Source organism: Accipiter gentilis, chromosome 15 (assembly GCF_929443795.1).
Source record: "Accipiter gentilis chromosome 15, bAccGen1.1, whole genome shotgun sequence".
NCBI classification, from domain to species: domain Eukaryota; kingdom Metazoa; phylum Chordata; class Aves; order Accipitriformes; family Accipitridae; genus Astur; species Astur gentilis.
Genome location: NC_064894.1, coordinates 12,186,875 through 12,212,491, shown reverse-complemented (window position 1 = coordinate 12,212,491; position 25,617 = coordinate 12,186,875). Strand labels below are relative to the sequence as shown.

Genomic DNA, 25,617 nt, shown 5'->3' with positions numbered 1-25,617 from the left:
GTTGTTATTTCTGGTTTGAAATGCATCCTTGTATTTTATTTCTCCAGTATTCTCATGCTAGCATTTCAAAGTAGGAGAAATACCATACATCATCAAATAGAGAATGGCAAAACACTTTCTTTTCTCTGATCGTAACTGGTTATAGATCAGTCTTAACTCCATGAAACTCATTTGTCTAAAGATGTGCACCTGCTATCATTGGGTATCCTTTCATTGCTTTGTCTTGTATGAAAAAGCCATGTCCCACAGGGTCTCTTGCCTCTACACCCAGCAGCGAGGATGAGATATAGAAAGTATTTGCTATTCACATTGAAATAAACCCCTAAATGTTAGGTGCCCCATTTCCTTGTACTCTTGCAAAAGATACACTGTGGCTCTTCATGCAAACAAATCTTTCCTGAGTAAAATTCCAAACCTCCAAAATCATACTTTTTTTCATAGGACTGAATATTTTTAATAGGTTGGAACATTTGTGAAATTACAACCATTTTTTGAGGTTTTAAAGTCATCGTCAATGGGGATTGATACTATAACCTTCTGTTTGTCTTCAATATTTCTGGTTTCAAAACTAAAAACAAGAATCCCAGATATTAGTGGAAATGGTTTTAACCTATACTACTCACAGCATTCAAATCACAATCTTCTATTTTGTTGTGGGCACTATCTTGAGGTAATTAATAATGTAATTTCTTACATCATAGTCAATAGTGTCTCAGTACCAGGAAGAATTTAAATTGTGTGACACGTTCATTTCAATAGCTTGATTTTTATTTCTAAAAGATGTTCTTTACATACAGTAGTATTTAAGCAATTGTAATCTGTGCTAAGTGGAATGACTTTAGTTTTTATTCACTTAGAGCAAATGAATATATTTTTAACCTGCTTTAACTTGATCAGAAAAAGTGCAATTACAATGAACGTACACATGATAAGAGGAGGACTGTTATGCTCATTTGTGCATGGCGCTTTAGACTAGTGAAAGAGTGCAGTGTTCACGTGTACAAGTTAGAAGGCATCAGTTGTGTGGATGAAATGTACGCTTTCAAAAACAGGAGGTAAGAATTTTTGTTTTCAGACTGGAGAAGTTAAAATACTGGTTTTGTGTATAGATATGGGCAAAAGAAGTTCTGTTTTAGCAGTGCAATGGAAAGAATTCTCCCTTCCATGTGCTGAGATAACAAAGTTTTGATACTAAATAAACAAGCAGTGTAGACTGTCTTCTAAAGTTTGCCTTGCATTCTTTATTTTGTTAGGTTTGTTATCTTTAGTAGTAGAAGGGAGTATCTTAGATAATGAAAAGCCTGGAAAATATGGGGAATTGGGTGTCTTATGAGAATTACCAAGTGGCTCCACATGGAGTCAGTCAGGATTCAGCACAATTCAGCCAGAACTAAGCTGACTCCTCTAAAAAAAACCAAAACAAACAACCTTCAGGTGTCTCTCATCTCTGGAATTTGTACTTCAAGGGTTTACTAGCTCAGGCAGGGCAGGGTGTGAAAACAAAGTAAGCTTGCACTCAGTATGGCATGCAAGCATTAAGAAATGGGTGGGAATATTTGGCTTATTAACGTTGGCTGGCTGTATGCACAAGCACTCGGGTAACGCGATGCAGGCGTTCTCAGGGTGCGAGGTTACAGAAACATGGTGTTGGGAGATCCAGGCTTATTCTCAGAGCAGTACAGCACACTCAAAAGCTGCCCAGCCTAAACAAGTAAACTCAGCCAACCTAAACTGACCATGCAGAGAGCCAAATGGGAGTCTTTGCATTTATTATGCCTTTAATCCACATTCCAGATATATTGCCCATGGACTTGACTTGTATAACTATGAAAATATGTCTACAAAGTATTAATGTCCTGTGCAGCTCAGATACTGGTAATCCTTGCCTTTTTTCACAGCTTAGTCCTTGAGGAAGCCTTTGTTTTAGGGATTGGTTTACACTAGTATTTTAGTATGTATTAAAGGCAGTTTATGGAAATGTTTTCATATAATTTAAGCCTATTGCTTCAAGAAATAGTAATAGCAGAAAGTAATCCTGTTATTAAAATAATTTCTTTACAGAAGGCCATTTGATATTAAAAGAAAAAATTGTTTCATCTGCAGTGTCCCTAGTGTGCATTGCTGCTGAAGAATAATCTGTTCAAAACTGTGGGTCATTAGCTAGTACAGATTGGTATGTCTTAGAACAAATACTAAGATGCTGTAAAATTACAATTAGTGCTATTCCATAGGGTTATAAGCTATTTTTCCACATTTCTTTTTTTGTTTGTATTCTCAATATGAAGAGTCTTTCTTTGTCATATCTTATATTACCCATTTGGAAAATTGAAGTCTTATGGAATATTCTTATTTTCTTACTCAAATGCACAGGATGCATACATTCTGAATACTAGAATAATTACATAGAAAATAGTAGTGCACGTGGAAGACTGCCTTTAGTGAAAGAAATTAAAGTGCACATGTAATTTCTTGTAGGAATTTTCAGTATTTTGGACATCCTATCCTGTGTTTTTAGAGTTCTAGAATGGTGACAAAACAGAATGGATGAAGAATAAAACTGAGGGAACTAAACAGTTCTCTTAAATTTTCTCAAAACATAATAACTTGTAGTTGATGATGGAGATACGCAGACTGATAGGTATATTCAGGGAAGAAAATGGTGCTACAAAGATCCAGTGTTAATGAAATTTGGCTGAAGGAATCTTGTGAAAGGGAGATTAAAGATGAAAACCTGAGCTATCATTTGGACATTTGGACACTGTGCATGATAGCTACCCTAATCAACAATGAAAAATGACTATGGCAGTTTTTACATTGGATATGCTTCTAATTATTTTGTTGTTTTCCAACGATCTGGACTCCATATGCAATTAAACAAATTATCATTAATTATTCTGAATGCTTGTGTTGACAGGCATGACCTTCCTGAATTTAATATTAAGACATCAGGTAATGGCGATCCATTTATGGGTCCCCTGTTTACTTTATCTGGAGATGAAACCCCTGTCATCAAATATCTCTGAAGTGTGGTTTAGATGCAGCAGTCTAGGGTTTGCCTATTACAAAATTACTTGGCTTGCATGCATTTGTTTTTTTTTGTTTTGTTCTCTCTCTTTGCTTAAAAAAGCACTGCTGTTTCATCGACCCAATCAGACTTACAGAAAAGCAGATGCTTAACTAATAACTTTATATTATACTTTCTCACTTAAATAAAACACTCTTATCTCAGTTAATGGCAGTATTTGCTCAACTTAGCCGAACTTCTTAAATTTCACCGTTGTTAAATACCTGCATTTTATTCCTGCAGTTCTCTAGAGGTTCCATAGCTGAAGCCTTTATTTGTAGATTGTCTTAACTGACATGTAGCATCAGTAATTTCATTGAGGACTTTTACTTTTCTCCAAAAGCATTTGCTACTCCTAGGTTTTAACTGGAGCTGAATTTTCACTCTTCTGGTTTAAGAGCTGTGGTGTTGGTGGGGTTTTGTTTTTCAGTGGTAGAAGAGTGCATGTTTTCTTGCTTTCTTAGTGTTGTTATATTTTTCTACCTGTAACTTCAAAAAAAAATATTTCCCATCTTGTGTTGACTAAATAATGTGAAATTGATTTTTTAAATTATTTGACAGTGATTCTATAAAATGCTTTGGGAAAATTTACTGGAGTAGTATCTTACTTCTGCAAATACGTGGGTTCTGAGTCTGCTTGGGGTCAAAATTCATCCTTCTCCATTCTCTTGCAGCTCCGAGTTCAAAATCTTTTGACTTATCCTTGCTTAGTCTGTCCTGATTCGCAGAGTTTGTGCCTACACCATGGTCTTGCTTGTTCTGTGCCTGGTTTCCAGAGCCCTTGTTCGTGAGCATCATCAAGGCACAACTCCTTGTTCTCTCTCCAGCTTTCCTTGTGGAGAATGTTTGCTCCAAAGGAAAATGCAATGTGAACAAATACTTCTCCCCTCCTGTTTATAAGTGCCTATGTGTAAAGATGTGTACGTTTGCATTTCAGGTTTACACAAATGAACTTTAAATTAAAAGAGCTTTGAGGCTCACTTAGCATTGGCTCCCTTTGGAAAATTTTTTCCTTTGTGCCAGCTATTTGTGTGTATGTAAATATTAGATGCAATTCACTCCATTTTGGGGGAAAAATCACCTCTAAAATCATATTGCTTTAAATTATTATTACAAAAAAAAATATCACTGAATTCTGCAGCTATTCTTACTGCTTTGGTGTGAATTCTATTCTGGATATTTATTGGAACAGTTGTCAAACCTCTGGTGTCTTAAAAATAATTTTAATGCTAACCTATTCCTAAGACACAGAAGTCCAAAGGGCAGATTTCTCACTACTAAAAATCATGCCTTTTGGCTTTGTTGAGATGAAATATACCTTGTGTGTTAACAGTAGCTACAAGGTATGTACTGCTTTACAAATGTATCCAGTTTTGTAGTGCTGTGTTTCTGAAATAGTAGTTGCTATCTGAGTAAGCTAATTGTAACAGTATGTTCAAGGCGTACTGTATGACTCTGTGTTATCAACTTTGTACTGTAAAGTGATTAACCCAGGTGGTTAGCTGCTTGCTGTATCCCTTGATATGTATCTCATTAATACTGTTTGTAGCAGATGTTTGTTCTAATGAGTGGAGCTGAATGTTCAGACAGGAGTAGGGTTGGTGAAGTAATGAGACACCAGTTTTGAAAAAAAAGACTATTACCACTAAGAATAATAAAAAGCTTTAAAACGTCTGTGGAATAATTCAAATTAATACAATCAAACAGGACTAGGTTTTATAATGGTAAAATGTGACCTGAACCAAATGCAAGCTATTAAGGGGCGTAAGTTATTTTCCTACATTTGTATGAGTACCTTTTTATTTTTCACATCTGTACACATGCAGTTTTAGTAAAAAATAATAAATATGATCATAATACTATGGCTGTTCAATTATGGTAAGGCAGCTATTTACAAAAATGCAGAACAGGTAGTTCTTGCCAAAGGCTATTATATTTGAAAAATATTCATGCAAATTTGATGGCTTGCAGATATCTAAATGCTAACAAATAGATACAGAATGTAAAGCAGCTCTTTGAGAATTGCTGCTAATTATCTAAAAGGTGTTTGTAACAAAATAGCTAGGAACATCTATGAAGTTAGGGGTTTTTTTTAATGATTAGCAAATTACATTTTAGAAAAAAGGCTGGTTGCCTAAATAATTCTCATTTTGTTGGTAACATAATACAAAATAAAAATAGTAAAGCTACATTTAACTGTATGATAAAACTGGTGGCCAAATTTTTTGGATTGTTTTTATGAATCAAATAATGTTGATTCATTCAAAGCATGTACGTTACTATCTTATCAAACTTATGATAGCTTCCTAGGTTTCTTTACTTTAGCTTTTTGTACAAATGGAAGAGAATTTTAAAATTACTGGCAGTTGCAGTATCTTCAGAAACTTATTTGTGACCATTACTTGAAGGAAGTCTACTGGGTGTGTTTTAAGATAACTTTTCATGCATGTTATTAAAATGTAAAGAAGATGAGGTAGAAGTTTCTTCCTGAATTTGCATGGCTAAATACTTTTTCCTTTCCCTATTCTTTGATCTTTTACATGATGAGATGAAGCTTACATGCATAACTGAGAAATTGCAGATTCCTAATATGAAGTTATCTAAAAGTCATTTGTGACAAGAGTAATTGTGAAAAGGTGATCATTGCTAAAGAACAGCTCTAAAAAATGGACACAACTGAGAAACAGATTTTTTGTTTTATAAATTAAGAGGTAAAAGAAACTAGCCCAAAATCAGGTGGCAAGGAAGAAAAAAGGTAGCCTGTCTGCAAAGGATTAAAGAAGAGACAGTTGAATGGGTTCATGGAAAAACCATTATCCTTGAGAGACAGGAGGAGGTTAGAGAGAAAGTTGGGATAATAATGAGAATGAAGGAGGACAGAGAAGATCGGAGGGTAGTGCTAATCCAATTGAAAAGCAGATCTATGCATTTGAGAACTCATTATTAAGAACAAGAGACTGGCTTGTCATGAAAGCAGATCTAGAGAATGGAAAGATTGTCTCCTGGGAGCAAAGATATTAATGTGGAGTCAAACTTGTAGCAGACTCTGTTGGGAATGAGAAAGAAGCCATAGATTAATTTTCAGATTGGTACAAATGACATGACCAGATTCTCATGGATGTGGAATTTTATGTGCAGTAGTGGAAAATGCCTGAAGTAAAGGTTTACACAATTGTTAGTGGATTCTTTCCTAATTTAGAGGAGGGAGACAAAAATGTAGGATGTTGAGATTTGACAGATGGCTTTGGAAATGGTGCTAACAGGAAGGTTTTGGGCCGTTAATCACTGGAAAGCATTTGTGAGTAAAGAGCTTTTCTCAAGGTGTGAACGCCCCCTTTCTGGGCACCTTGCTTTCTGACCCTAGATGGCTAGTGAATAAGTGAATTATTATATATTGTGTTTCAAGTGTCTTCCCATTTAGTCATGTTTAAGGTTATATATGTTTATGGTCTTGGGGTCAGGAAGGAGCATTTGCCTCCTAATGGTAGAATGGGCTGAAGAACCCACAGGAGAATCATCTGGGCACTTTTAAACCACACCTTCCTTTCCTTTCCCTTCTTCCTCTTCCCACTTATCTTAAGGAATAGACTTAAATATTTTTCAGTTTTGCACCATTGCTTGGTAATGCTGTGTATCCCTTCTTCTGTGGTTGGGGCATGTTTCTATGGTCTGAAATTTTAAAGGGCAGAAATATTCAGGAGTTTGGACATGTACCAAACAGACTTTTCAGGACCAAATTGATGATTTTTAATAGGAGTGACAGGTTTTGTGAACAACCGGGCTTAACTCAAGTGGTTTGATTCCAAGTTAAATGAGCTTTATTCAAATCATGTGCTTATGTAACTATCAACAATGGGGAAAGCCTCAACTGTTGAGTGCTAATTATACATTGTTCGTGTGTGGGGGACAGCTACTCTTCAGACATTTGTTATTATTTTCATTGAATATCTGAAAGTAATAGTTGTAAGGGTTTTTCTGTTATTCCCATGAAACTGTCAAAATGGGATGGTATTTAAAAGGAAGATTTGGAACAAAAACCTTAATTGAAAGGGTAAAGTGACTGTTGCTACTCCCCTGTTCCTAATGCTGCACTGTTTTATTGCATGCTACATTTTTAAGGCCTTGGGAAGGGAAATGCAGTTTTTGTTTACATGGCATAGTCCCTTGTGTTCCTTCTTTGTAATTATTTTAACTAGTTCTTTAAGAGAAAACAAGCTTGCCCATTTTTAAACTAGTTTTGTAGTTCTACAGCTGCAAGAACCTTGGTTTAGGATGAGTCTGGACTCCATGTGGGATTGATTTCCCTGAATTTATTTTGAATAATATACTTAATTGGAGATAGCATATATTTTGGCTGGAAACTGAAGTTGTGAAAGTTATTGAAATGGTTGTAATAAAGCTTTTCCCCCCCTTCCAGTCAAGATTAAAAGCTATAAATAGCTTTTATAGACTACAATACTCATCAGTTGTTAGGAACCTGCAGTTTAGCTTTTAAGTGTGTAATGATAATGTAATGTCAACCTTCTGCAAAAGTATATAAAGGTCACATATACGATTCTGGATTATAATGTATAAACTGCCTTTCTAATGATTATTAAAGAGAGCAATTCATAGATATTAGGCATTCTAAGCAGCATTCCTCTTAATTTTCTGAAAAAGCAGATGCCTAATTCATGGTTTTATTTTGTGTGTTTAGGTAGGAGGGGAAGAGAAGATGGGATGGGGAGGCAGGAACTATGTGTTTTGAGACTAGAAAGTTGGGGAGTTAGTAGCTGAGATGTGAGTCTTTGCTCAATCTGCATCTTAATAATTATCCCTTTATAGTTGTGTTGGGCAATAAATTTGAGATTGCAAGACTGATATCCCACTGATATCCCAAGCCTGTTTCCCACAACATTAGAACCTATGAATATTGTATGCTTACTTGAGATTATATTTGAGAGTACAAGAATAAAACTTTGATAAGTTGAGGTAAGATTAAGGGCACTTTCAGCATGTTTAGTATGTCCCCTGTCTGAAGGTAAAGACATTCTAGCTCAGGGTGAAGAAGCTTTGGCACAAGGTGGCCTCATCATCTTCACCTGTTGACATGTTGTCAAAGGGCATGTTGTCCATTTCTCCTTTTTTTACCTATTGTACAGGGAATGAGAGCATGGCTAGACTTTGGCTAGCAGACTGACTCTGACAGCAGAAAAGGAGTTGTCAGGTTTTGATAGCCAGACTCATGGGTGCCACCAGCTAATTCATCGGTTCTATTTAACTATATTGATTATGAACCAGGAGAGGTCTCTCTTGATTGAGAGACTGTAGGTCAAACGGGGCAGCACAGAGTGTCATAAGGTGTTAGACTAATATCTGGAACTACTGCGTATAAATGTTGTTACTCCTGAGAAGTTCCCACAAGGCACTGTTATTTAAAGTAGAGATGTATATTATAGACCAAGTCTGTTAGTTTCACAGCTGTTGGGCTAGGTTGAAATTGTTTTTTATCTTAATGCTGTGTTTGGAGTGGGTGGTTTGGGGTGGGGTGGTGGTGGGTTATTTATTTATGTGTTTATTACTAAGGCACATCCGTATCACTTTGCTGCTTCTCCATCTCCTGAAGTCTGTTTTTTAAATCATTGAATCAACGTAGAGGAATGAATAAAGAGGTGTGACAGAACATGTCATCCCAGTCTGGATCCAAATTGACTTGAATGGCCAAAGAAGGCATTCTTACTCTAGGTTGTGGTTTCTCATTTCTATGTGCCTGCAACAGTGTCAAGACTCTGAAAATAAGTGAGAGAAGGAAGCTGTTGTTCTTGTGTCCCTTTCTTAAGTAGTTAAGGAGCCCTGCTGATGTGATACCATACAGAAAGTATATTTTGTGAAGTACCAGGCTTGATGCTTCACAGTTCTGAAGCCTTTTGACTGCTCATGAGGTTTTATGGTCACAATTTTGAGCTCTTTGAAAAGTACTACTTAACTGATTATTCTTGTATAACTATTTGAATTTTTGGACAGATTGTCTTCTAAGCAAGGTCTTTTGTTTGTTTATAAATAGTTAATGCATTAAAATGCTTATTATGTAGCTTGTGCTATGAATACTAATCTTAGAGTATTCATCTGTAGTCTTAAAATGTTCTAATTAGATCAAGATAAATGGTGTTCCTGCGTGTGTACCTGATGTTCAGGCAACAGCTATCAGTGATTACTGGTTTATTTATTTATTTTCCTTTCTCCCAGACCACTTTTAATAGTGGAACAGCGCGTCCTTTGCTGCTGGTTCTCTTGGGGGGAATTACAGGCACATCCATGAAGTGTAATGGCTTACGCTTATTCAGGGTAGAATGACATTCAGTTTATAAAGTTTAACTGTACAAATATCTAGGGCAGCCCTTTCCCTTGGAGCTGATCTTCTAATCTGTGAGGACGAATGGCAGTTGTGCTCTTCCATGGCTTGTGCCAGTGATGTAGACAGAACTGACCCAGCATACAGCATAAATCAGTTCAAAGTTAAGGGAACCTCCTTTTTCAAAGCTGTAGTTTTTCTTGACTGCCACGTTATGGGCCTCCATGAGAGATGTTATGGTGCTCTTGCGTGGGGAAAGAAGGAATGTAACTGCTTGTCATCTGATGCTAAATTCATTCATTTTTCTTTCTTATACCATTGTGTAACTGCTGCTTTGCATATTTTTTTTTAGCCCATTGCTTCAGGCATGAATTTCCCTCTAAATCTCCAAGATATTTTCAGAATAAATTTTGTGGAGGAGGGGTGGAGTCAAACAAGTTCAAGCAAGCTTGAAGCTCAATATCTACAATAAATAATAATAATAAAAAGTTACGAGAGAATTCAGTAGTTCAGTCAAGCTTGAGATATAATTTGTTCCATTAATCTTGTAGCTTTTTAAAAAAGTAATCAGAACATTATACTGTATAGTTGTTTGCCAATAGTGTTCCTTCCTCTAATGTAGAAATGTACTTTGATATGTACTTGACCACTTAGCGTCATTAAAATTTGGGTGAACCAAAGAGAATCTAGTATTTAAAATAAATCTGTTAGTATACAGATTCTGTTACTGGGTCACATCTTTTCTAGCTAGTTAACAATTCTTCTTTTGTTTTACATCAGATTCATCATAATGCACTATAAGAACTCTTCAATATATAGTAGTTGTAGATTAATTTACCCGTTGTTGTAGGTCAAATAATGATAACAAGACAACTTTAAATTTAACCAATAAGGTTTAATATACTTTTCGAAATAAAGAAACAAAGCTCCCACACCACTCTAACTTAATTAAAACCCTGGAAGGCAGTCAAGAAAAACATTGTAACTGGATAGTCTTTTTTAACCTTGCTAAATTCTAGGTTTTACCAGCTCTGTTGCAGAGTTTCACAGTCTAATAATACTTTAGATAGAAAATGTAGTTTTACATGGGCTTTGAATTTGCCATCTGTTAAATTAATTAAAGGCATCTTTATCCTTGATTAATAAAACAGGAAAAACTAAAGTTTGAACTCAGTCTAAACTATGATACTTTATTAGGAGAAATTATACCAGTTTCCACACTTATGCATTTTTCCATGCTCCATAGTATTACCGTTACCTTCTTTATTCAAAAACTGACTTCCCTATTAATACTGGTGCACATAGTATCCCAGGTGAAGGAATACCAATAAGTTATATAATGATGCAACATTATTTCTGTATTATGCACCATCCTGTTATGTGACCTAATTGTTTATCTGCTGGGTTTTTTTGACTGCAGATGCATTTCTGTGCTCTCCCTGACCTCTAAAAAGTAGCTGCTATGTTAGCTTTCTCAGCCGACAGTTAATTTAGAACCTTGTAAGGTGGGGAAGTGTGGTTGTATCTCTCTCTTCCTGCCTGTGTCTTGGTACCTTTTGGATATGGAAACTTGCATTGTTCATTACTGTAGTTTGGGTCATTCTGAGGATTTCTGTAGTAAATGTGGTCATCTGCAGATTCACTGCATCACTTCTGATGATTTTCAGGGTCATAACAGTCACAAATATCTTCTCGACCTTCGGTTGTCAAGGGGAGCAAATGAAAAGGGAAATTTGCATTCAGAGTTTAAAGGAGAGTAGTGACAGACAAGAATAAGAACAATAATTTGATGTTGAGTGAGATAATCGTGGAGGAGACAGATGAGTAGTAAAGATTATGGAGACTGAATACGTGTATAAGCTATGGGGTATCTGTTATCCTACAGTGGTAACTTGCACAAAGTGTATATATGCGGGGGATACCACCCTAACAAATTTTGTGGAAATTAAGTTCTGTGGTCTCAAATAAGCAGGATGAATTGATGAATTAATTCATCAATACCTGGAGGTATTTAAGATACGTGTAGGCATGGCACTTGGGGACATGGTTTAGTGGTGGGCTTGGCAGTGTTAGGTTTATGACTGGACCTAATGATCTTAAAGGTCTTTTCCAACCTAAATGATTCTATGATTCTATGAATATCAAAGTTAAGCATAGCCCTTTCACTGTGATATATGAGGTGATCAATAAGACAAGAAAATTATTTTTCCATACTAGCATCAAGTCAGGGCAGCAGCAGCTTGAACAAGTGATTAAGAACATGAAGCTGGACATTGGGAACCTTTAATTTCTCATGAAATTAGACATTGGTGTAGCAGATAGGCTAGGATAACTTTCTTGACTGTAACATGAGTATTGGAAAGCATTAATTGTTTAGGAAAGATGCAAAATAAAGTTTAAGGGATAACATTTTATTTTCATAATAGCTGAAGGATAAAAAAATGTTACAGAGTTCAAGTTTTTAAAAAAATCACTACAGGATTGTTAAGGTAAACTTCTGGGTTACTGCTGAATCTGCTGCAGATACCCAACCTGATCAGAGTTGCCACTGTGAGCACACTTTAACATCTAATGTAGGTTAAGTGTCTTGATCTCCATTGATGTAGTAAAAGTTTAGCCAACAGAGTTATTGAAGCGTGGGGAACAATTTATTTCACCCTAAAGTAGACGCCTTACAATTATGGAACTTGATCAGAAGCTGAATTCTACCCTCTTTCAAGGGTGGAGAATTGGTGGAGGATTTTGACCAGTGACAAATCCAGGTGCTTCGGAACGTAATAAGAGATACATTTACTTACTAAACAGCAGCCTAGTAACACAGTATTTGAATATTAAGAAAAAAAAAAAGTCTTGATTGTAGAAGTTAAGTTTGGGTCATTGATGAAAAGGCTTTGCTTTAAACTTGGAACATTATGATTGTAATGAATGAGAGGTAAAAGTAGATCAGTAATGTAGGTTCTCTCTTTCTAAAATGACGGATTTGGATAAATTAAGGGAAGTAGTTAATGGAATCAGAAGGACTGAGGAACACAGTCTTTATTATAGATGAGGAATGGCATTTCCTCTGAGTTCAACCATTTTGGTAGAAGTTTGTATACCATGTAAAAGGAAGGTAGTTTTTTTGACACAGGAATAGTGGTGGATCTCATGCTTCTGGACTTTGACAAAATTTTGATTTATTATAGAGACTGAGGCTAATGAAGATTGCTAGAATTGTAAGATACCTGAAGAATGGATTGAAAGAAAATGGCAGTGGAGGGTTTTGGAAGAAAATATATAGAAAGCCACAAGTGGAGATCCTGAATATTAATTTTATATTGTCATTAAGAATTTTGAAACAGAAACTAAGTATGTTCTGACAAGCAAATGAGAGACACAAGCCACTGAATTCACTGAGGAACAGCATAATAAAACTGGAAGGATTTTTAGTTGTAGAAAATGCAAGGTCACGAATAAGAAATATTGGAGCTGGAGGCTGTTAGTTGGAAATGACTGTCAGTGAGAATCTAAGGGGGGTTTAAGGTTTAAAATACTGGGGAGACTGTTGATGGCAATTTAACCTAGAAATATGTGAGAGAAATAGAAAGCGTTGGTATGGTCAGAGCAGACTAACTTCCAAGGGCCTGTGTGTGTGGTGTTTAAAAATTTTATTTAGAATTTGAATTATCAAGTCAAATACATAATTCTACAGCTGCTTCTGTGTCGCAGTGTTTCTTGCTGGCTGATAGGCTATGTATTTGTGCAAGTGAAGATGCGTGTACAAGTTTGAAAATGGTATTTGTGACAGAGCTGTCAGTGTGCTGATTAAAAAGACGTTTTCCTTTTGTTTACACACTGAAAATAATATGAGTCTTCACATAACTTCCTGTGTTAGTGTCCCTGTATCCAGGCTTTGTCATCCTTCAGGAGACACAGGCTGAAGCAGTGACCATTGCCAGCAGCAATTAATACAAGAGAAGAAAGCAAGCTGAGCCTTCCCTATTTGTCGGGACTTTAGGGCGTGTTGCTCCATCTGCCACAGGCCAACTTCAAACTCGTCTAATTTAAACTGTTACTCTAGATCCAGCACAGTCTGGATTCAGGCCAGGACATGGAACTGCAGCGGCTTAGTGACACAGATAGATGATCTCCTACTGTCAGTGGATAGAGGGCAGTCATTAATTTTCATTCTCCTGGCCCTTTCTACAGTGTTTGATGGGTCTGGCCAGAAGTTGATGCCGTCTTGCCAGGAGGGAGTGGCAGGGTCCAAAGTAAAGTGCTAAAGTGGCTTGGCCTCGTCCTACATGATCGATCTATGGTGTGGCGACGCGCTTGTGATTTTGAAGAGTTGCCAAGAAATTGAAAATGGTATCTGCAACAGGATTTTGTTGTTGCCTCTGAGTCAGCGAACATGTTAGTGATGCTAATTGCTATTCTGAGTTGGGTAATGCTTATTTGTGTGGGAGGGCAGCTCTTTCACAAGACTGAATTCTAGGCTGTGTAATGAACTCCCCTGGGAACGGAGAGCTGCCGTGTATTTTGCGCTTAGAGTTGATGATGGAATTTCCTACATTTTGCCTTCTTTAATGTGATAATACAGGCACAAGCATATTTAAAAAGGAAAAAAAAAGCGACAACGATGATACTGTGTTGAAATAAATAATCTTCTTTGATATAGCCTATCTAAAGAAATACTGTGGGGCAAAGAAAGCTCCTATAGGAGCTGAATTTTTAAGCTTCCTTTAAAAAAATATTTCTAATCCATTTGCTACTTGTATTTTTTTTCAGAAAATTAATTTTGTGTTGAACTCAAACTCAGAATTTGAGGTCTCAAAGTTTGAGGAAGCTGTGCTATATTTTTTTATTATACTTCAGGTTTTAAAACTCCTATAAAGTACAAAATTAACATATATAACCTTATTGCTAGGATGGTTGCTGGGATTTTGGCTGAGGGAAATGAGTTAAATGTAGGTAAGGCACATGATAGAATTGAAGTCAGTGGCAAAACTTCTTTGACCTTCTAGGAGATCAATTTCACTCTAAATGTGCTTTGGCAAGCACTATGCTCAATGTGAGGTACTGTGTTGGGGAGTATTTTCAAAGCCGGTTTTGTGAATCCTAATAAGCTGGGAAGGAGGATAGAGGCCACATGCTCTGGTGGGTGCAGTGTTGGATTTGGAGCTTGGGAGACGCAGTTCTATTCTTGTTTCTGACTGAATGACTGTAGGTTGAGGGAGACCAAGTAATTTGCCTTATTTTGCCTTAAATAATATTTTCCTGAAATGTACTTTCAAATTTAGTGGTGAAGAATTCTAAACATCCACATAAAGGAGAAACCTTAGTTTTTAAGTTACGAGTTAGCTCGGGTCAGCTTCAGAATTGCGTAAAAAACCAACACCAAACCACCACCACCACCAAACAAGCTAAACTAAAAATGGAAGTTTAATAAAATCATTCTTCTTGCATGTATTTTGGGCCCAACTGATGTAGACTGCATGAACAGGATATATGTGGAGGCAAATGAGCCTTTGAAACAGTTGCCTTTATTTGGGTATGCTAAAAATAATTGGTTTCTGAAGAGAAAACTTTTCAAGATGATATTTGGTGGTTGACATTTTTTAAAGTTTAAAGATTAAAGTTATTAATACTCTGGTAGGTGATTTGGAGATCTGCTTGTCTAATGCCAAGAGCTGTAACTCTTTGCTAATGAAATTTTCATCCTATTTCCTGAATTATTGTGTTAATACTAATGTCCAATTAGAATTAATAACAGCCCTTGCCTCGGGACCAGAAGCGAATGAAAAGTAGCTTCTAATGAAACTTTAGATTTTAACATTTCTATGACTAGATATTTTATCTGCTTGTGAGATTAATCTGTGTGGACACCATGACCCTTTTTTCTTTGACTCGCTTGTCGGAACTTTTGTTGCAGTGGAAACTGGCTGTTTTGTAGGGGTTGGATTGACAGTTTGCAGAGATGATGATGTTTGTCGCTAAAACACAAGTCTCCACTTTTGTGTACAGTTATCAAAGGTGAATGAGCCGTTCTGTTACTGCTCTTGTTGCTGCTCCAATCTTGCTCTTTTATTCACTTGTCTTGTTTTAAATTCAGATTGAGCCGTCTGATACAGGACCATGTCATCTTGTGTACTTGCACAGAATCTAATACAATGGGGCCTGGTTACTAATTGGAGCTTTTGGGTGCTCACACAATGGAGATAATAGTAATAAATGTACAGCTCTAATAGCAAGTAGTGTTCACAATATGCAATACAATGCATGATAGTTAAGCTCCTACGTGCTGTTTTAGTTCCTGTTGAATGTATTTGAGAAATCATCATCTTTCTTTACCTATGCTGTGTTGCCCAGAGGCATCCTCTCTATTTTGGTGTAAGTGCTTAATGCTGCTAATACCTTAATTAACTTCTTAAAATATAACTGGTCAGAACACATCCAAATAATATTCAGAAATATACTGATCAGCAGTCTACAAGATTTCTCCAAGAAAGCTTGAAGTGTTGTCGGAGAACACTTAAAGCCTTATATTAAACACATGAACTTACGCTTTTTGAGTTAAACAAGCAAACAAACAAAAAAATCCACCCACCCAACCAAAACCCCTCATTAATTAATAAATTCACTTTCACCAAAAACTTGGCATGGTTGCATATCTCTTTTGCTTCTTGCACATTTTCAGTTATCAGCTGCTCATAGAACTGGTTGTCAGTCCATCCTTGACTAAATTTCTTCTGTCTTATGTTGGTAATAATTAGAATTTTGACAAATTCTGTTGTTTGGACCACATTCAGAGTTGGTGTTTTTCAATAGTTTATTAAATCGGGGGTGGAGGTGTTTTCAGGCATTCAGCTTAAAAAACCCAAACAAACGAAACCCTTTCAAAACAGACATATCTGGGTCAGGCTAATTTCTTTCTCATGCAGAGAGCTTGTTCAGCTTCTAAGTTAGGCAAGTATATTATCATGAGACCCATGACAAATAAGTCTACATTAAGGTAATTTATTGTCCTGAGACCAAATTTATTTATTTACTTTTTGTCTTCAAAGTAAGCACATGGTGTTTCTTAGCAGCTCTCTTAAGTAAGATATAATTGTGATTCCTGGTGATCTTTGACTGGAAATCTTTTGCATGCAGTCATAAGACTTGCCATTGTCCCTGTAATTTAGAACTTGTGGTATAAACAGCTAACAGTGACAAATTTTAGAAAGAGAGAAATCATGGGAGAAGAGATGTAACATTAATGCCGTGGTTTGAAAGAGGAGGAGGAATCTCACCACTAGTGGTTGGTGGGCTATCCAGGTACCAACTCTTAAGTAAATTTCCGTAGTTTTTGTTTTGAGTGAAAGTTCTAGAGAAAGTGGTGGTGTGTTAGTCTTAGTTTTGATGTCAAGTAATAGATTTTGATGAAATCTTCTGTATGTTGTCTGAACCTGTAGATGTTTTAGGTGGCTGAAAACAAAGCTTTTAGCTGTTTGTGGTTGCTTTTTTTTAAAGCAGTTGTAGGATCTCTTATTGTACCACATTTGTAATGATGATGCAAATATTATTTTTTTTTTTCCCCAAGTGCTAGATCTCTTGAAGCATTAGGTACTATTTTGTCATTGAAGCAAGTTACAATGAAAGCATGTAGTTAAAACAGCAGTGAATATGGGAGTGCAGAGATGGCCAAGTAAGGTTATTTATAAAATTAAAGTAGTGCACATAATTTTTTTTTTTTGTTACTTACACACCTCTTCTTCCCATTGTTTCTTTAATTTTTGAGAAGAACACAACATGCTCTTTATAATTAGTTTTAGTTTTGAATAAGTTTACATGGTGTGAAAAATGAATGTTGTCTGTATATTATTCTTGATTCTGAAGAACTGGCTCCAATTTATCTAGTTGAATGTATATTGAATTAATTTTTTTCATAAACCATCTCACGTGCAGCTTTCAGCTCTCCTAATCTTGCATTGATTTAATCTACTCCTCCCACCCTGACGAGGTTTTCTGCTCATGTATGTCTCTTTTTTTTTCTTTTTGTTTTTTTTTTTTTTCCCAACTGATATGTAACCTCTTGAAGTACTCATATTGTTTGTGGCGAAACACTAGTTAAGCTGATCTACCCTGAATTATGATTATGTACATAATGCTGAAAATATTGAAGTACTCATATTGTTTGTGGCGAAACACTAGTTAAGCTGATCTACCCTGAATTATGATTATGTACATAATGCTGAAAATATTTATTTAAGGTGCATGGGTGATACTGTGCTCCTGTATTCAGATCTACTGATTTCTAGAGGTAGGATCTGTGCACACAACAGGACAGCTGCCTGTGTAGACCATTTGCCTGCAGGATTTCTGGGGGATGCTTGCTGCTCTGTTTTGAGAGCAGAGATCCTGTGGGCATTACTTGTAAAAGCAATGGTGAATTTTAGAAAAGACTACTGATAGCTTGTTATTTCTTCATAACCAGGACTTTCCAAGGAGAAATGGATGAATTATGAAAAGTACTGTCTTTCCCCCCCCTTACACGTATCCAAAGATTTTTACAAGTATGAGAAGATCTTTGCTGAATGAGTCTTGAAAATATGCTTGCTTGCTTTCAAAATATTCTGGTGTGGATGGTGAAATTCCTGTAATCTTTTACTTTTAATTGAGTGTTTCCCTATTCTGTGCCATCAAAGAAAGTGTACTGCAATCCAAATGGGTTAGTTGCTCTGGGAAGATTTATATCCCTTTCCTATTTGTATCAGAGGCTATTCAAGAACATTAAATGTTGTGAACTCTTAGAATCATTGAACTATCTTGACAGTCGATAGTGCTCCTATTTTCTTCTCTTTTTGGGTTTCTGTGGTTTTGACTTTTCTCAGTAGAACTTCTGTAGTAACACTTGTGCTTTTAGCACATCTGTGTGCAAGGTGAAATGAGAGGATCAGTGAAAGAAAGCTTAGCTTAGGATCATGGTCTCGGTTTTGGTGTAGACCACCAACACCGTTAGTTATGGCATGATCAGGCACAAATTCAATTACGGCAGCTCAGGTAGTAATTAGTAAAACCGACATAACTCGGGTTTGACTGAGACACAGAACTTGGACTTACGTTTGAGTCTTCATGTCAGCTTTGTCTCATATGCTTATTATTTGCACTGCTGTTAAGCCATGCTGTTTCCTGTCTGATCATTCGCTCACATCTTGATAACTATATTGTTCTTTTTGCCAGTCTTACTAAGTGCAATCACATCTTGTTGGTTCCAAAAAGGCACTTTTCTGGTCTTTTTTGCTTTGCTAACCTTCTGAGCCCTGCAACAGTTTCTTTCTTCCTTTACCGTGTCAGATTCAAGCTGCTAGTCTCCACTTTCAGCTGCCTGTGGTATATGCTCAGCACCATTATTACTTCTCAGTCACGGCCAAGATGTTGACTTGTTTCACCTGGCCTTTGACACTAGTTTCCACCAAAATTTGTTCAGTTTATTTTCCCCAGTCAGAAGGTGTGCTCTCCTTGGCTACTGCACAAGTTTGAGAAGACTTTGTCTGCGCAAGCTGCCTTATTATTTTTCCTGAAACTCTACTTTAGTACTCTTATTGCAAAGATCAAAGAAAACTTCACAAAGGTAACTCAGGTGTGTTACAGCTATCGTGCTGTTTAGCGTCGCTTGTGGGTTTTGTCCTTTTTCAGTACTCTCTTCTTTCTACTCGTTCACTGTTTTTTCTTGTATACAGAATGTTACCTCTATAGAGCGGTCTTCTCTAGGATTAGCACAGAGAGGTCTAATTAATGACTTGGTCTCCCAAGTACTGTTGTAATGTAAAGAAATTTTTAGAAAATTCAGATGTCTGCAACTGAACCAAGCTCACAAGTTGCTGGTGGTAGTGTAGTAAGCTGTGGGGTTTTCTGTGTGTGTAATGTGAGGGGAATGTACCTTGGCTAAATTTGTCAGTGTTTTAATGAAAAGTGGCTCAGTAGTTGGCTGGGACTTTGCAATACTGCAGTGTTAGATAACTAGCAATAGACAGGAAGGGTGTTTCTTTTGAATGAAACTGCAGATCTATATCAGGTAAAGTTCTGGTCCACATAATAGAGGAAAAACTGGTATAAAAGATCTTTTAGCTGAATCTAACTGAATTAGTTTCCTGTATTTCTTACAGCATTAAAACCTGTGTTATTTTTAATAGATTTTCAGGCACCATTTTATCTGGATATAGCAACTTGCTTATATGTATATAAAAATATTCTGAACTTTTATCTTTGAAATATTTTCTTTGTGATAATTGCATTGAACTAAATTGTCTGCTTTCCTGAAGCTATAGGTTTAAACTTTTAACTGTAAAAATTTCCTTCTAAAATGCTTTTTTATAACATCTGTCATGATTGCTTTTTTAGCATTTAATATAAATCAAAATAGTAGAGATTAGAGGGTATACCTTTAAGTATAATATCTTAACATTGCCGTTGCAGGTACATGATGCTGATTGATGGCAAGAACGAAGTTTATATGATTGATAGAGATAATTCAATTTTTCATGTATCTAATCTGGAATTTCCTTTTCGTAAAGATCTTCGCACACATCTAACAAACACTCTTCTGGATGGGGTAAGAAGCATACTGTGTAATTATTGTAATAATTTCAGTGCCGTTTGCTTTTGTTCAGAAACAGGGACAAGTTTTTAGGCCTGTATCAGTGAATGATGGGATTTCAGGAGTAATACAGATTCAATCACTGTCTGAATATGGGAATCACACTTCATAAGTAATTTCTTATCTACAGAACAGCAGTGATGACTGGTCTGGGGGGAGCTGTTTGTCTTTGAAATAAAGCAAGCTATTGAGATGACATTCTCTGAATATGAGAAGAGGCTTGAAGAGAATCTAAAGAAATTATTGCAAAACCTCATCTCTTGTTATAGCTTTATATTTTGATACAGTAAACATGGTCAATATGATCCAGTTAATGTAAATATTTCTAGAATTTGATAAAATTTTTATCATCTTTTGATAGACTCATGAATTGATGTCTTTTCTTCTGTAGCCTTTATTTTCAGCTGATCTGAATTGTTGACTGATTTAGAAATGGCTTAGTTACATTTGTTTAAAACGCTTCTAAATTGTCATGCTAATTTAAATTATTTAATCTTGCTGATTAACTTTTTAAGCTAGTTGTAAAAAAAAGCTGTAAAACATCTGTATTTGTTGTTTGAAGGCTGGCCTGGAGTATTTTTGGTAAACTTTTCAGAACAGTAGCCACAAGAAGAGGTTATTAATTTCTTGACCTTCCTATTTTACGTGAGCCAAGGAACTTAATTAGCTCTTACACTAAATATTTGTCAATGAAGATGAATGCAGTTTCCTGTCACATTTCAGTAGCATTGGAGGCTCTCTATATTGCTGTAACTCTTGCTTGCTGAAGTACTGAGTATCTGAGATGATCTTCCATATTGGTCTTCTGAAGCCTAATGGACTTTTCAGATACAGGAGACCATATCGTCATTGTTAACTTTCTCAGGCCTTTGTTACAGTCAGTATCTTTCTTGAAATGTCACTTCTGTGAATGATGTGTCTTACTGAACGCACATTTGCATGTGAAGCATGTATAAATTGAACCTGTGAGCGTAAGTATTGCAAGGAACAATGTACTGTCTCGGGGACAGAGAGGCAGATAATGGAATATTTTCCACCACCTCTGCTTCACTGAAAAATTGAGAGCATAACTCAAGAAGTGCCATGCTGTCAGCTCAAAAGTGGTTGCACAAGCTTTCACGTCTGGTAGGAGCTTCTTCAGCCAGGCAGCTTCCTAATGACATACATAATAATATTCTTAACAACATAGATGAGGTTCCATACTGTTGAGATAAAAAGTCTGGTAATATTTTTTTATTCCCTGCTCTTTCTAAGGCTCTTCAGAAGGTAATGGCTTGCCAGTGTCCATATGGTACAATCCTAGGTGTTCTTCAGGGAAACTTCTGCTTGGTTTTTTTTGCACTTCAAAACAGGTGATTTAGGGTGGCTAATATGTACATGGTGGAAGACAGGGATGCACATAGCTTGAGATATGTGTATAGATGTGGCTGTGGGGCGTGAGAGAGTGGCTCTGATCTGGTGTGTTTCCCAGATTTATAGCTTAGGTCTCTTAAGAATAAATTAAGTTCCCCGAATTACCCAGGACGGGAACTATAACTTCACTTAAATGTTTGTAAAAGTTTGACTTTTATAGTGCATTTCAATATTTCACTTTATTGGCGTAAAATTAGTCTTACCGTGATTTCCTCCCGCCCAGTTCTTTCATGAAGTTGAAAGCAAAATGACATTAAATGAACAAGTATTGGTTGAATGAGGTACCTCGAGATAAAACTAAAACCTTTCAACGGATAAATACTTTACATAGTACAGATTTCTAAGTTTATTTAAGTATGGTCAGTTAAAAAAAAAAAAAAAAAGCTGTTGATGGAATACTTTGGAATTGAAATTCTTTTCAACAGGTTTGAGAATAAAATTTGCCTATTATTTTGAAGCATCAGAACAGCTTAATTTTGTAATTGAATATTTGTTTAATGTTGGTGCCAAATGATAATTTCCATGACTGTTCCTTTACTCTGGATATATGCATGATTTCCTTTTTCTTTTTTAATCCATGGGAAGAAAAATTTGGCTATTTTGTGTTAACATTTTTTGCTAATTACTGCTGAAGGGCTGACGTTAATTCTTTAATTACAGGTTGAAGTAGTTCATACTTACTGCCCTTGAAGTAGCTTTCTCTCGAATGAAAGTGTAGAATGAGGTGGCCCAATTGGCATTGCTTTACAGTAATCTTAAAAAGTATGAGAAAGGAAAACAAAACAGAGATATCAGTGCCATGCAGCAAAACAACTACTGGTGTTAAGAATACAAAAGATAGGTAATTTCCCCTAACTTTATTTAGAATGACAGTGTATATAAAACTTTCATAAAGGCAATTTCCATGAATTCAGTGATCTATTAACTTGCTTTAAGGCTTCTGGTGTAAGCCTTTCATGTGGTTGTCTTTGAGAATTTCAAATGCGTTTACAATTCACTTCAGGCTGAAATTAACTCGCAAACGGTTCTTACTATGATATGATCCGTTATATCTTGGGTGATGAGAAACCTCCTGCAATACTCTATGCTCCTCTCCAGCTCTTCAGTTGTTATTGTTGTCTTAGCATGGAAGAAGGTTTTCTGCAAAGCTCATTAAAGCTAATTTGAATCTTACCTACAGGTGACTAGTATAATATGAAGTATTCCTTTAGAAGCCAAGTGTTTTGCATGCATACTGCTATCTGAGGGAGTACATAGATTTTTGTTGAAGTGTTTTGGTTGTCATGCAAGGAGACTAATTAGTTATTTTCAGAAACTTTCTTGGCATTCTGCTTAGCTTTGGAACAGTTGAGTACAAAATGTAGAGGCATTCTTAGGCTTGAAATACTTTTTAAAATTTAATACAATTTTGTATATATTTTATTTATATATAAAATATTGTTCACACTGGAAGTCTTAGGAAGGCCAAGGACTTCAAAAGTGGAGAGTGAGATTGAGATTATTTTATGTTTTTGCATCAGTACAGACCTCACTTATTTGTAAGCTCTCTCGGAAATGGCATAACTTGCAACTTCTTGAGTTTGCAAAGGCTGGTACTTTGTACAAAATAGAATTAAAAAACCAAACAATCTCTTTTCATGCCTGAAATACAGCAGTGACTAGAATTGTGTTAAAGGTAAATGGACAAAGGAAAGGCAAGGCACAGGAGGAAAAGGAACAATAAACAGATGTGTGATTAGATCTGATTTCATACTCTGTGTCAACAGAAAATACATTCTGCAAGTGGCTGGTAAAATGAGATCCTTTGCTTTGTGATTAAATTTTGTATTATTTTAAGTCCAAGTTGCTTGCTAGATAGGCGATTCAAGGTGGGGCGGGGGGGAGAAGTTCATGAGCTACCAGTCCAGCATTGTTGTTTTGGTACTTGTCCAGCTAAAAGCTCTTAGCACAGTTGCCGTTTCTAATATGTTGTAAGACTATGCTCTGCAGCACCAGAAGATTAAGAAAAAGAGATTAACGCCAGCACAGTTTTTCCAGATTACATTGAAGAAACTGGCCATTAGACCTTGTTCTGCAAGCCAGCAGGTTAATCTAATACCTAAAATAGCAGCTAATGGAAAAGTGGTAAAGATCATACTTACTAGCAGTGGTAATCTTAAAACACACAATAGCAGCTGTAAATCTACATGGGGTCTATGAAGGGAAAAGCATGGATGCAGGTGCATCTTATGGATACTTTTGTGTTCTATTATCATGTCATATGAGTAGGTTTGGGTTTAAGTTTTTATTTATCTAAAAATTGGCTTAAATATAGCCTTATAGTATCAGGTTATTACTCGTATCAGAATGAGTGAGCTTGAATGTGATCAGTTCTCAAATACCACCTTTTCCCAACAGTCTCTGAACTTGCCTTTGAGGTCTATTCCCTGAGGTATTTTTCAATTCTTATAATTTCAAGGAAGATTCTGAAATCAGACTCTGAAATAAGAGTATTTCTAATCTGAGTTGTTCTTATGATCACTTTACAGCTTTTGCCTTATGACAGTTGTATTGGCGTAACTAATGGAGCAGTGAATGTTGTTGTCATGATGGGGATGAGTAGCACAAGAATTTGTCATCTCTACTTCTAAGGCATATTGTGCTGTCGTTTATTTGTTGTCGTAGCTGGGATTTCAGTCGGGATGTGAAAAGAGAGAACAAGAGGCAGGGGAGGAAGAAAAGAAGTGAGGATGTGAGGAAAAAAGCTACTTTGACCTGTAATAGAGTCAAAAAGATTTATACATGTCTGAAGTAGGGAAAAAATTTCTTTATGAAATTAATTCTGTGTTAAAACTGAACATTCCAGAGAAGGTTTAAACATCATTCTCTGTCCTCTTGGTTGTATTTTCTAATTCTTCTTAAACTGAATATGCAGAGATTCAGATTTTGAAAATTAGGCATAAAATCTTGTAATACCAAACACTGAAATGTTTTCAGGGTTTTGTATACAAATGCTAGCTTTGCATCAAAGCTGAGGCTCTGAATATGCATGCTGAGCAAATGAGTCCTTAAACATGAAATATACGTTCAATTAAATGTATTTTAAAAATTTGTTTTACCTGCTAATGCGATTGAAACTTAAAAAAATATGGTAGCATTCTTTTGTTTCAGTTTTACTTTTCCTTTAACCTGATTACTGATTCCAGCCTCAATGATTCTGTGATTCTATCAGGAATTCTGGGTAGGTTTTTTTCCCTTCCCTGCCCTGCATTTTATCTTTACACACTCTTCCATGTTTGAACATCGTACCTTCTTTCTCTCTTAGGATGTACCTGCTCCATCTGTTCTTGCAGTTAGTTATAAAATTTATTGTCAAAGAAGGCATTGCAGTGTTGCATCTGCCCTTCCTTTGATACCTCACCGGTGTCTTACCTCAATACTGAAAAGTAACAGAATAGCATTTTGTTACATCACTTCTGTGTAGACTTTTTACAAATGTTATTTGACAGTACCTGTGACTAATTTTAGAGTTAAGAATAAGATATTGTAATGTTACAAAAGAATGTTTTTCACTCAATGAATTAATTTTTTTTTTTTTTTTTTTAAATGAAGTGAAAAGATGTATAAGGTCACTTTGGTAGTCTTTCACAACACCTGTGAATGCTGCATTTGGCTGTGAAGGCCAAATCTCCATCTCAGTGTTGTGTTCACAGAAGATGCGATTCCAAAATATTAAGTAGGCAACTTCTAGTTCACAATGGTTTTTGAGAACAACAGGTTCATGTCTTCTAGTTTAGTTTTAAATGCTTCAAGCTTTGTGTTTTGCTTTAAAACAAATCTATGTTTCTACAACTGCTTTGATTATTTTTCAGAGCCAGATGCGATTAAATACTAGGTACAATTCAAGAAGCTTGGTATGTGTACAGACTGAAAATCTGTCATATTGAGACTCTTGTTTGGGTTTACTTTGTAGAAGCTATGGATTCTAGGAGAAGTTAAAAAGTTCTAAAACATAAAAATGCTACTGACCTAGCAAGAAACAAACTACAAATCAAGTTGATTTGATGTTAGGTTCTCTTTTGGTATAATTCTTGAGCTCACAATTTTGTTTTCATCATGTTATAGTGAAATTTTTTCACTTTTTCCTATTGTTTTATCTTGTATGTGTGAATTTGGAGTTTTAACTTGACACTGACAGCAAAAAATCCTTAG

The 25,617-nt window shown here is 36.0% G+C and overlaps 1 protein-coding gene across 2 annotated transcripts in view; it reads left to right on the top strand.

Moving 5' to 3' along the window:
• Positions 1–25,617, top strand: part of RNGTT (RNA guanylyltransferase and 5'-phosphatase) — a 187,545-nt gene that overhangs the window by 30,754 nt on the left and 131,174 nt on the right. For both annotated transcript variants that reach the window (XM_049817904.1, XM_049817905.1), the window contains one exon: positions 19,833–19,968. In XM_049817904.1, the coding sequence (XP_049673861.1) occupies positions 19,833–19,968 (136 nt within the window). The remainder of the gene's footprint in view (positions 1–19,832; positions 19,969–25,617) is intronic.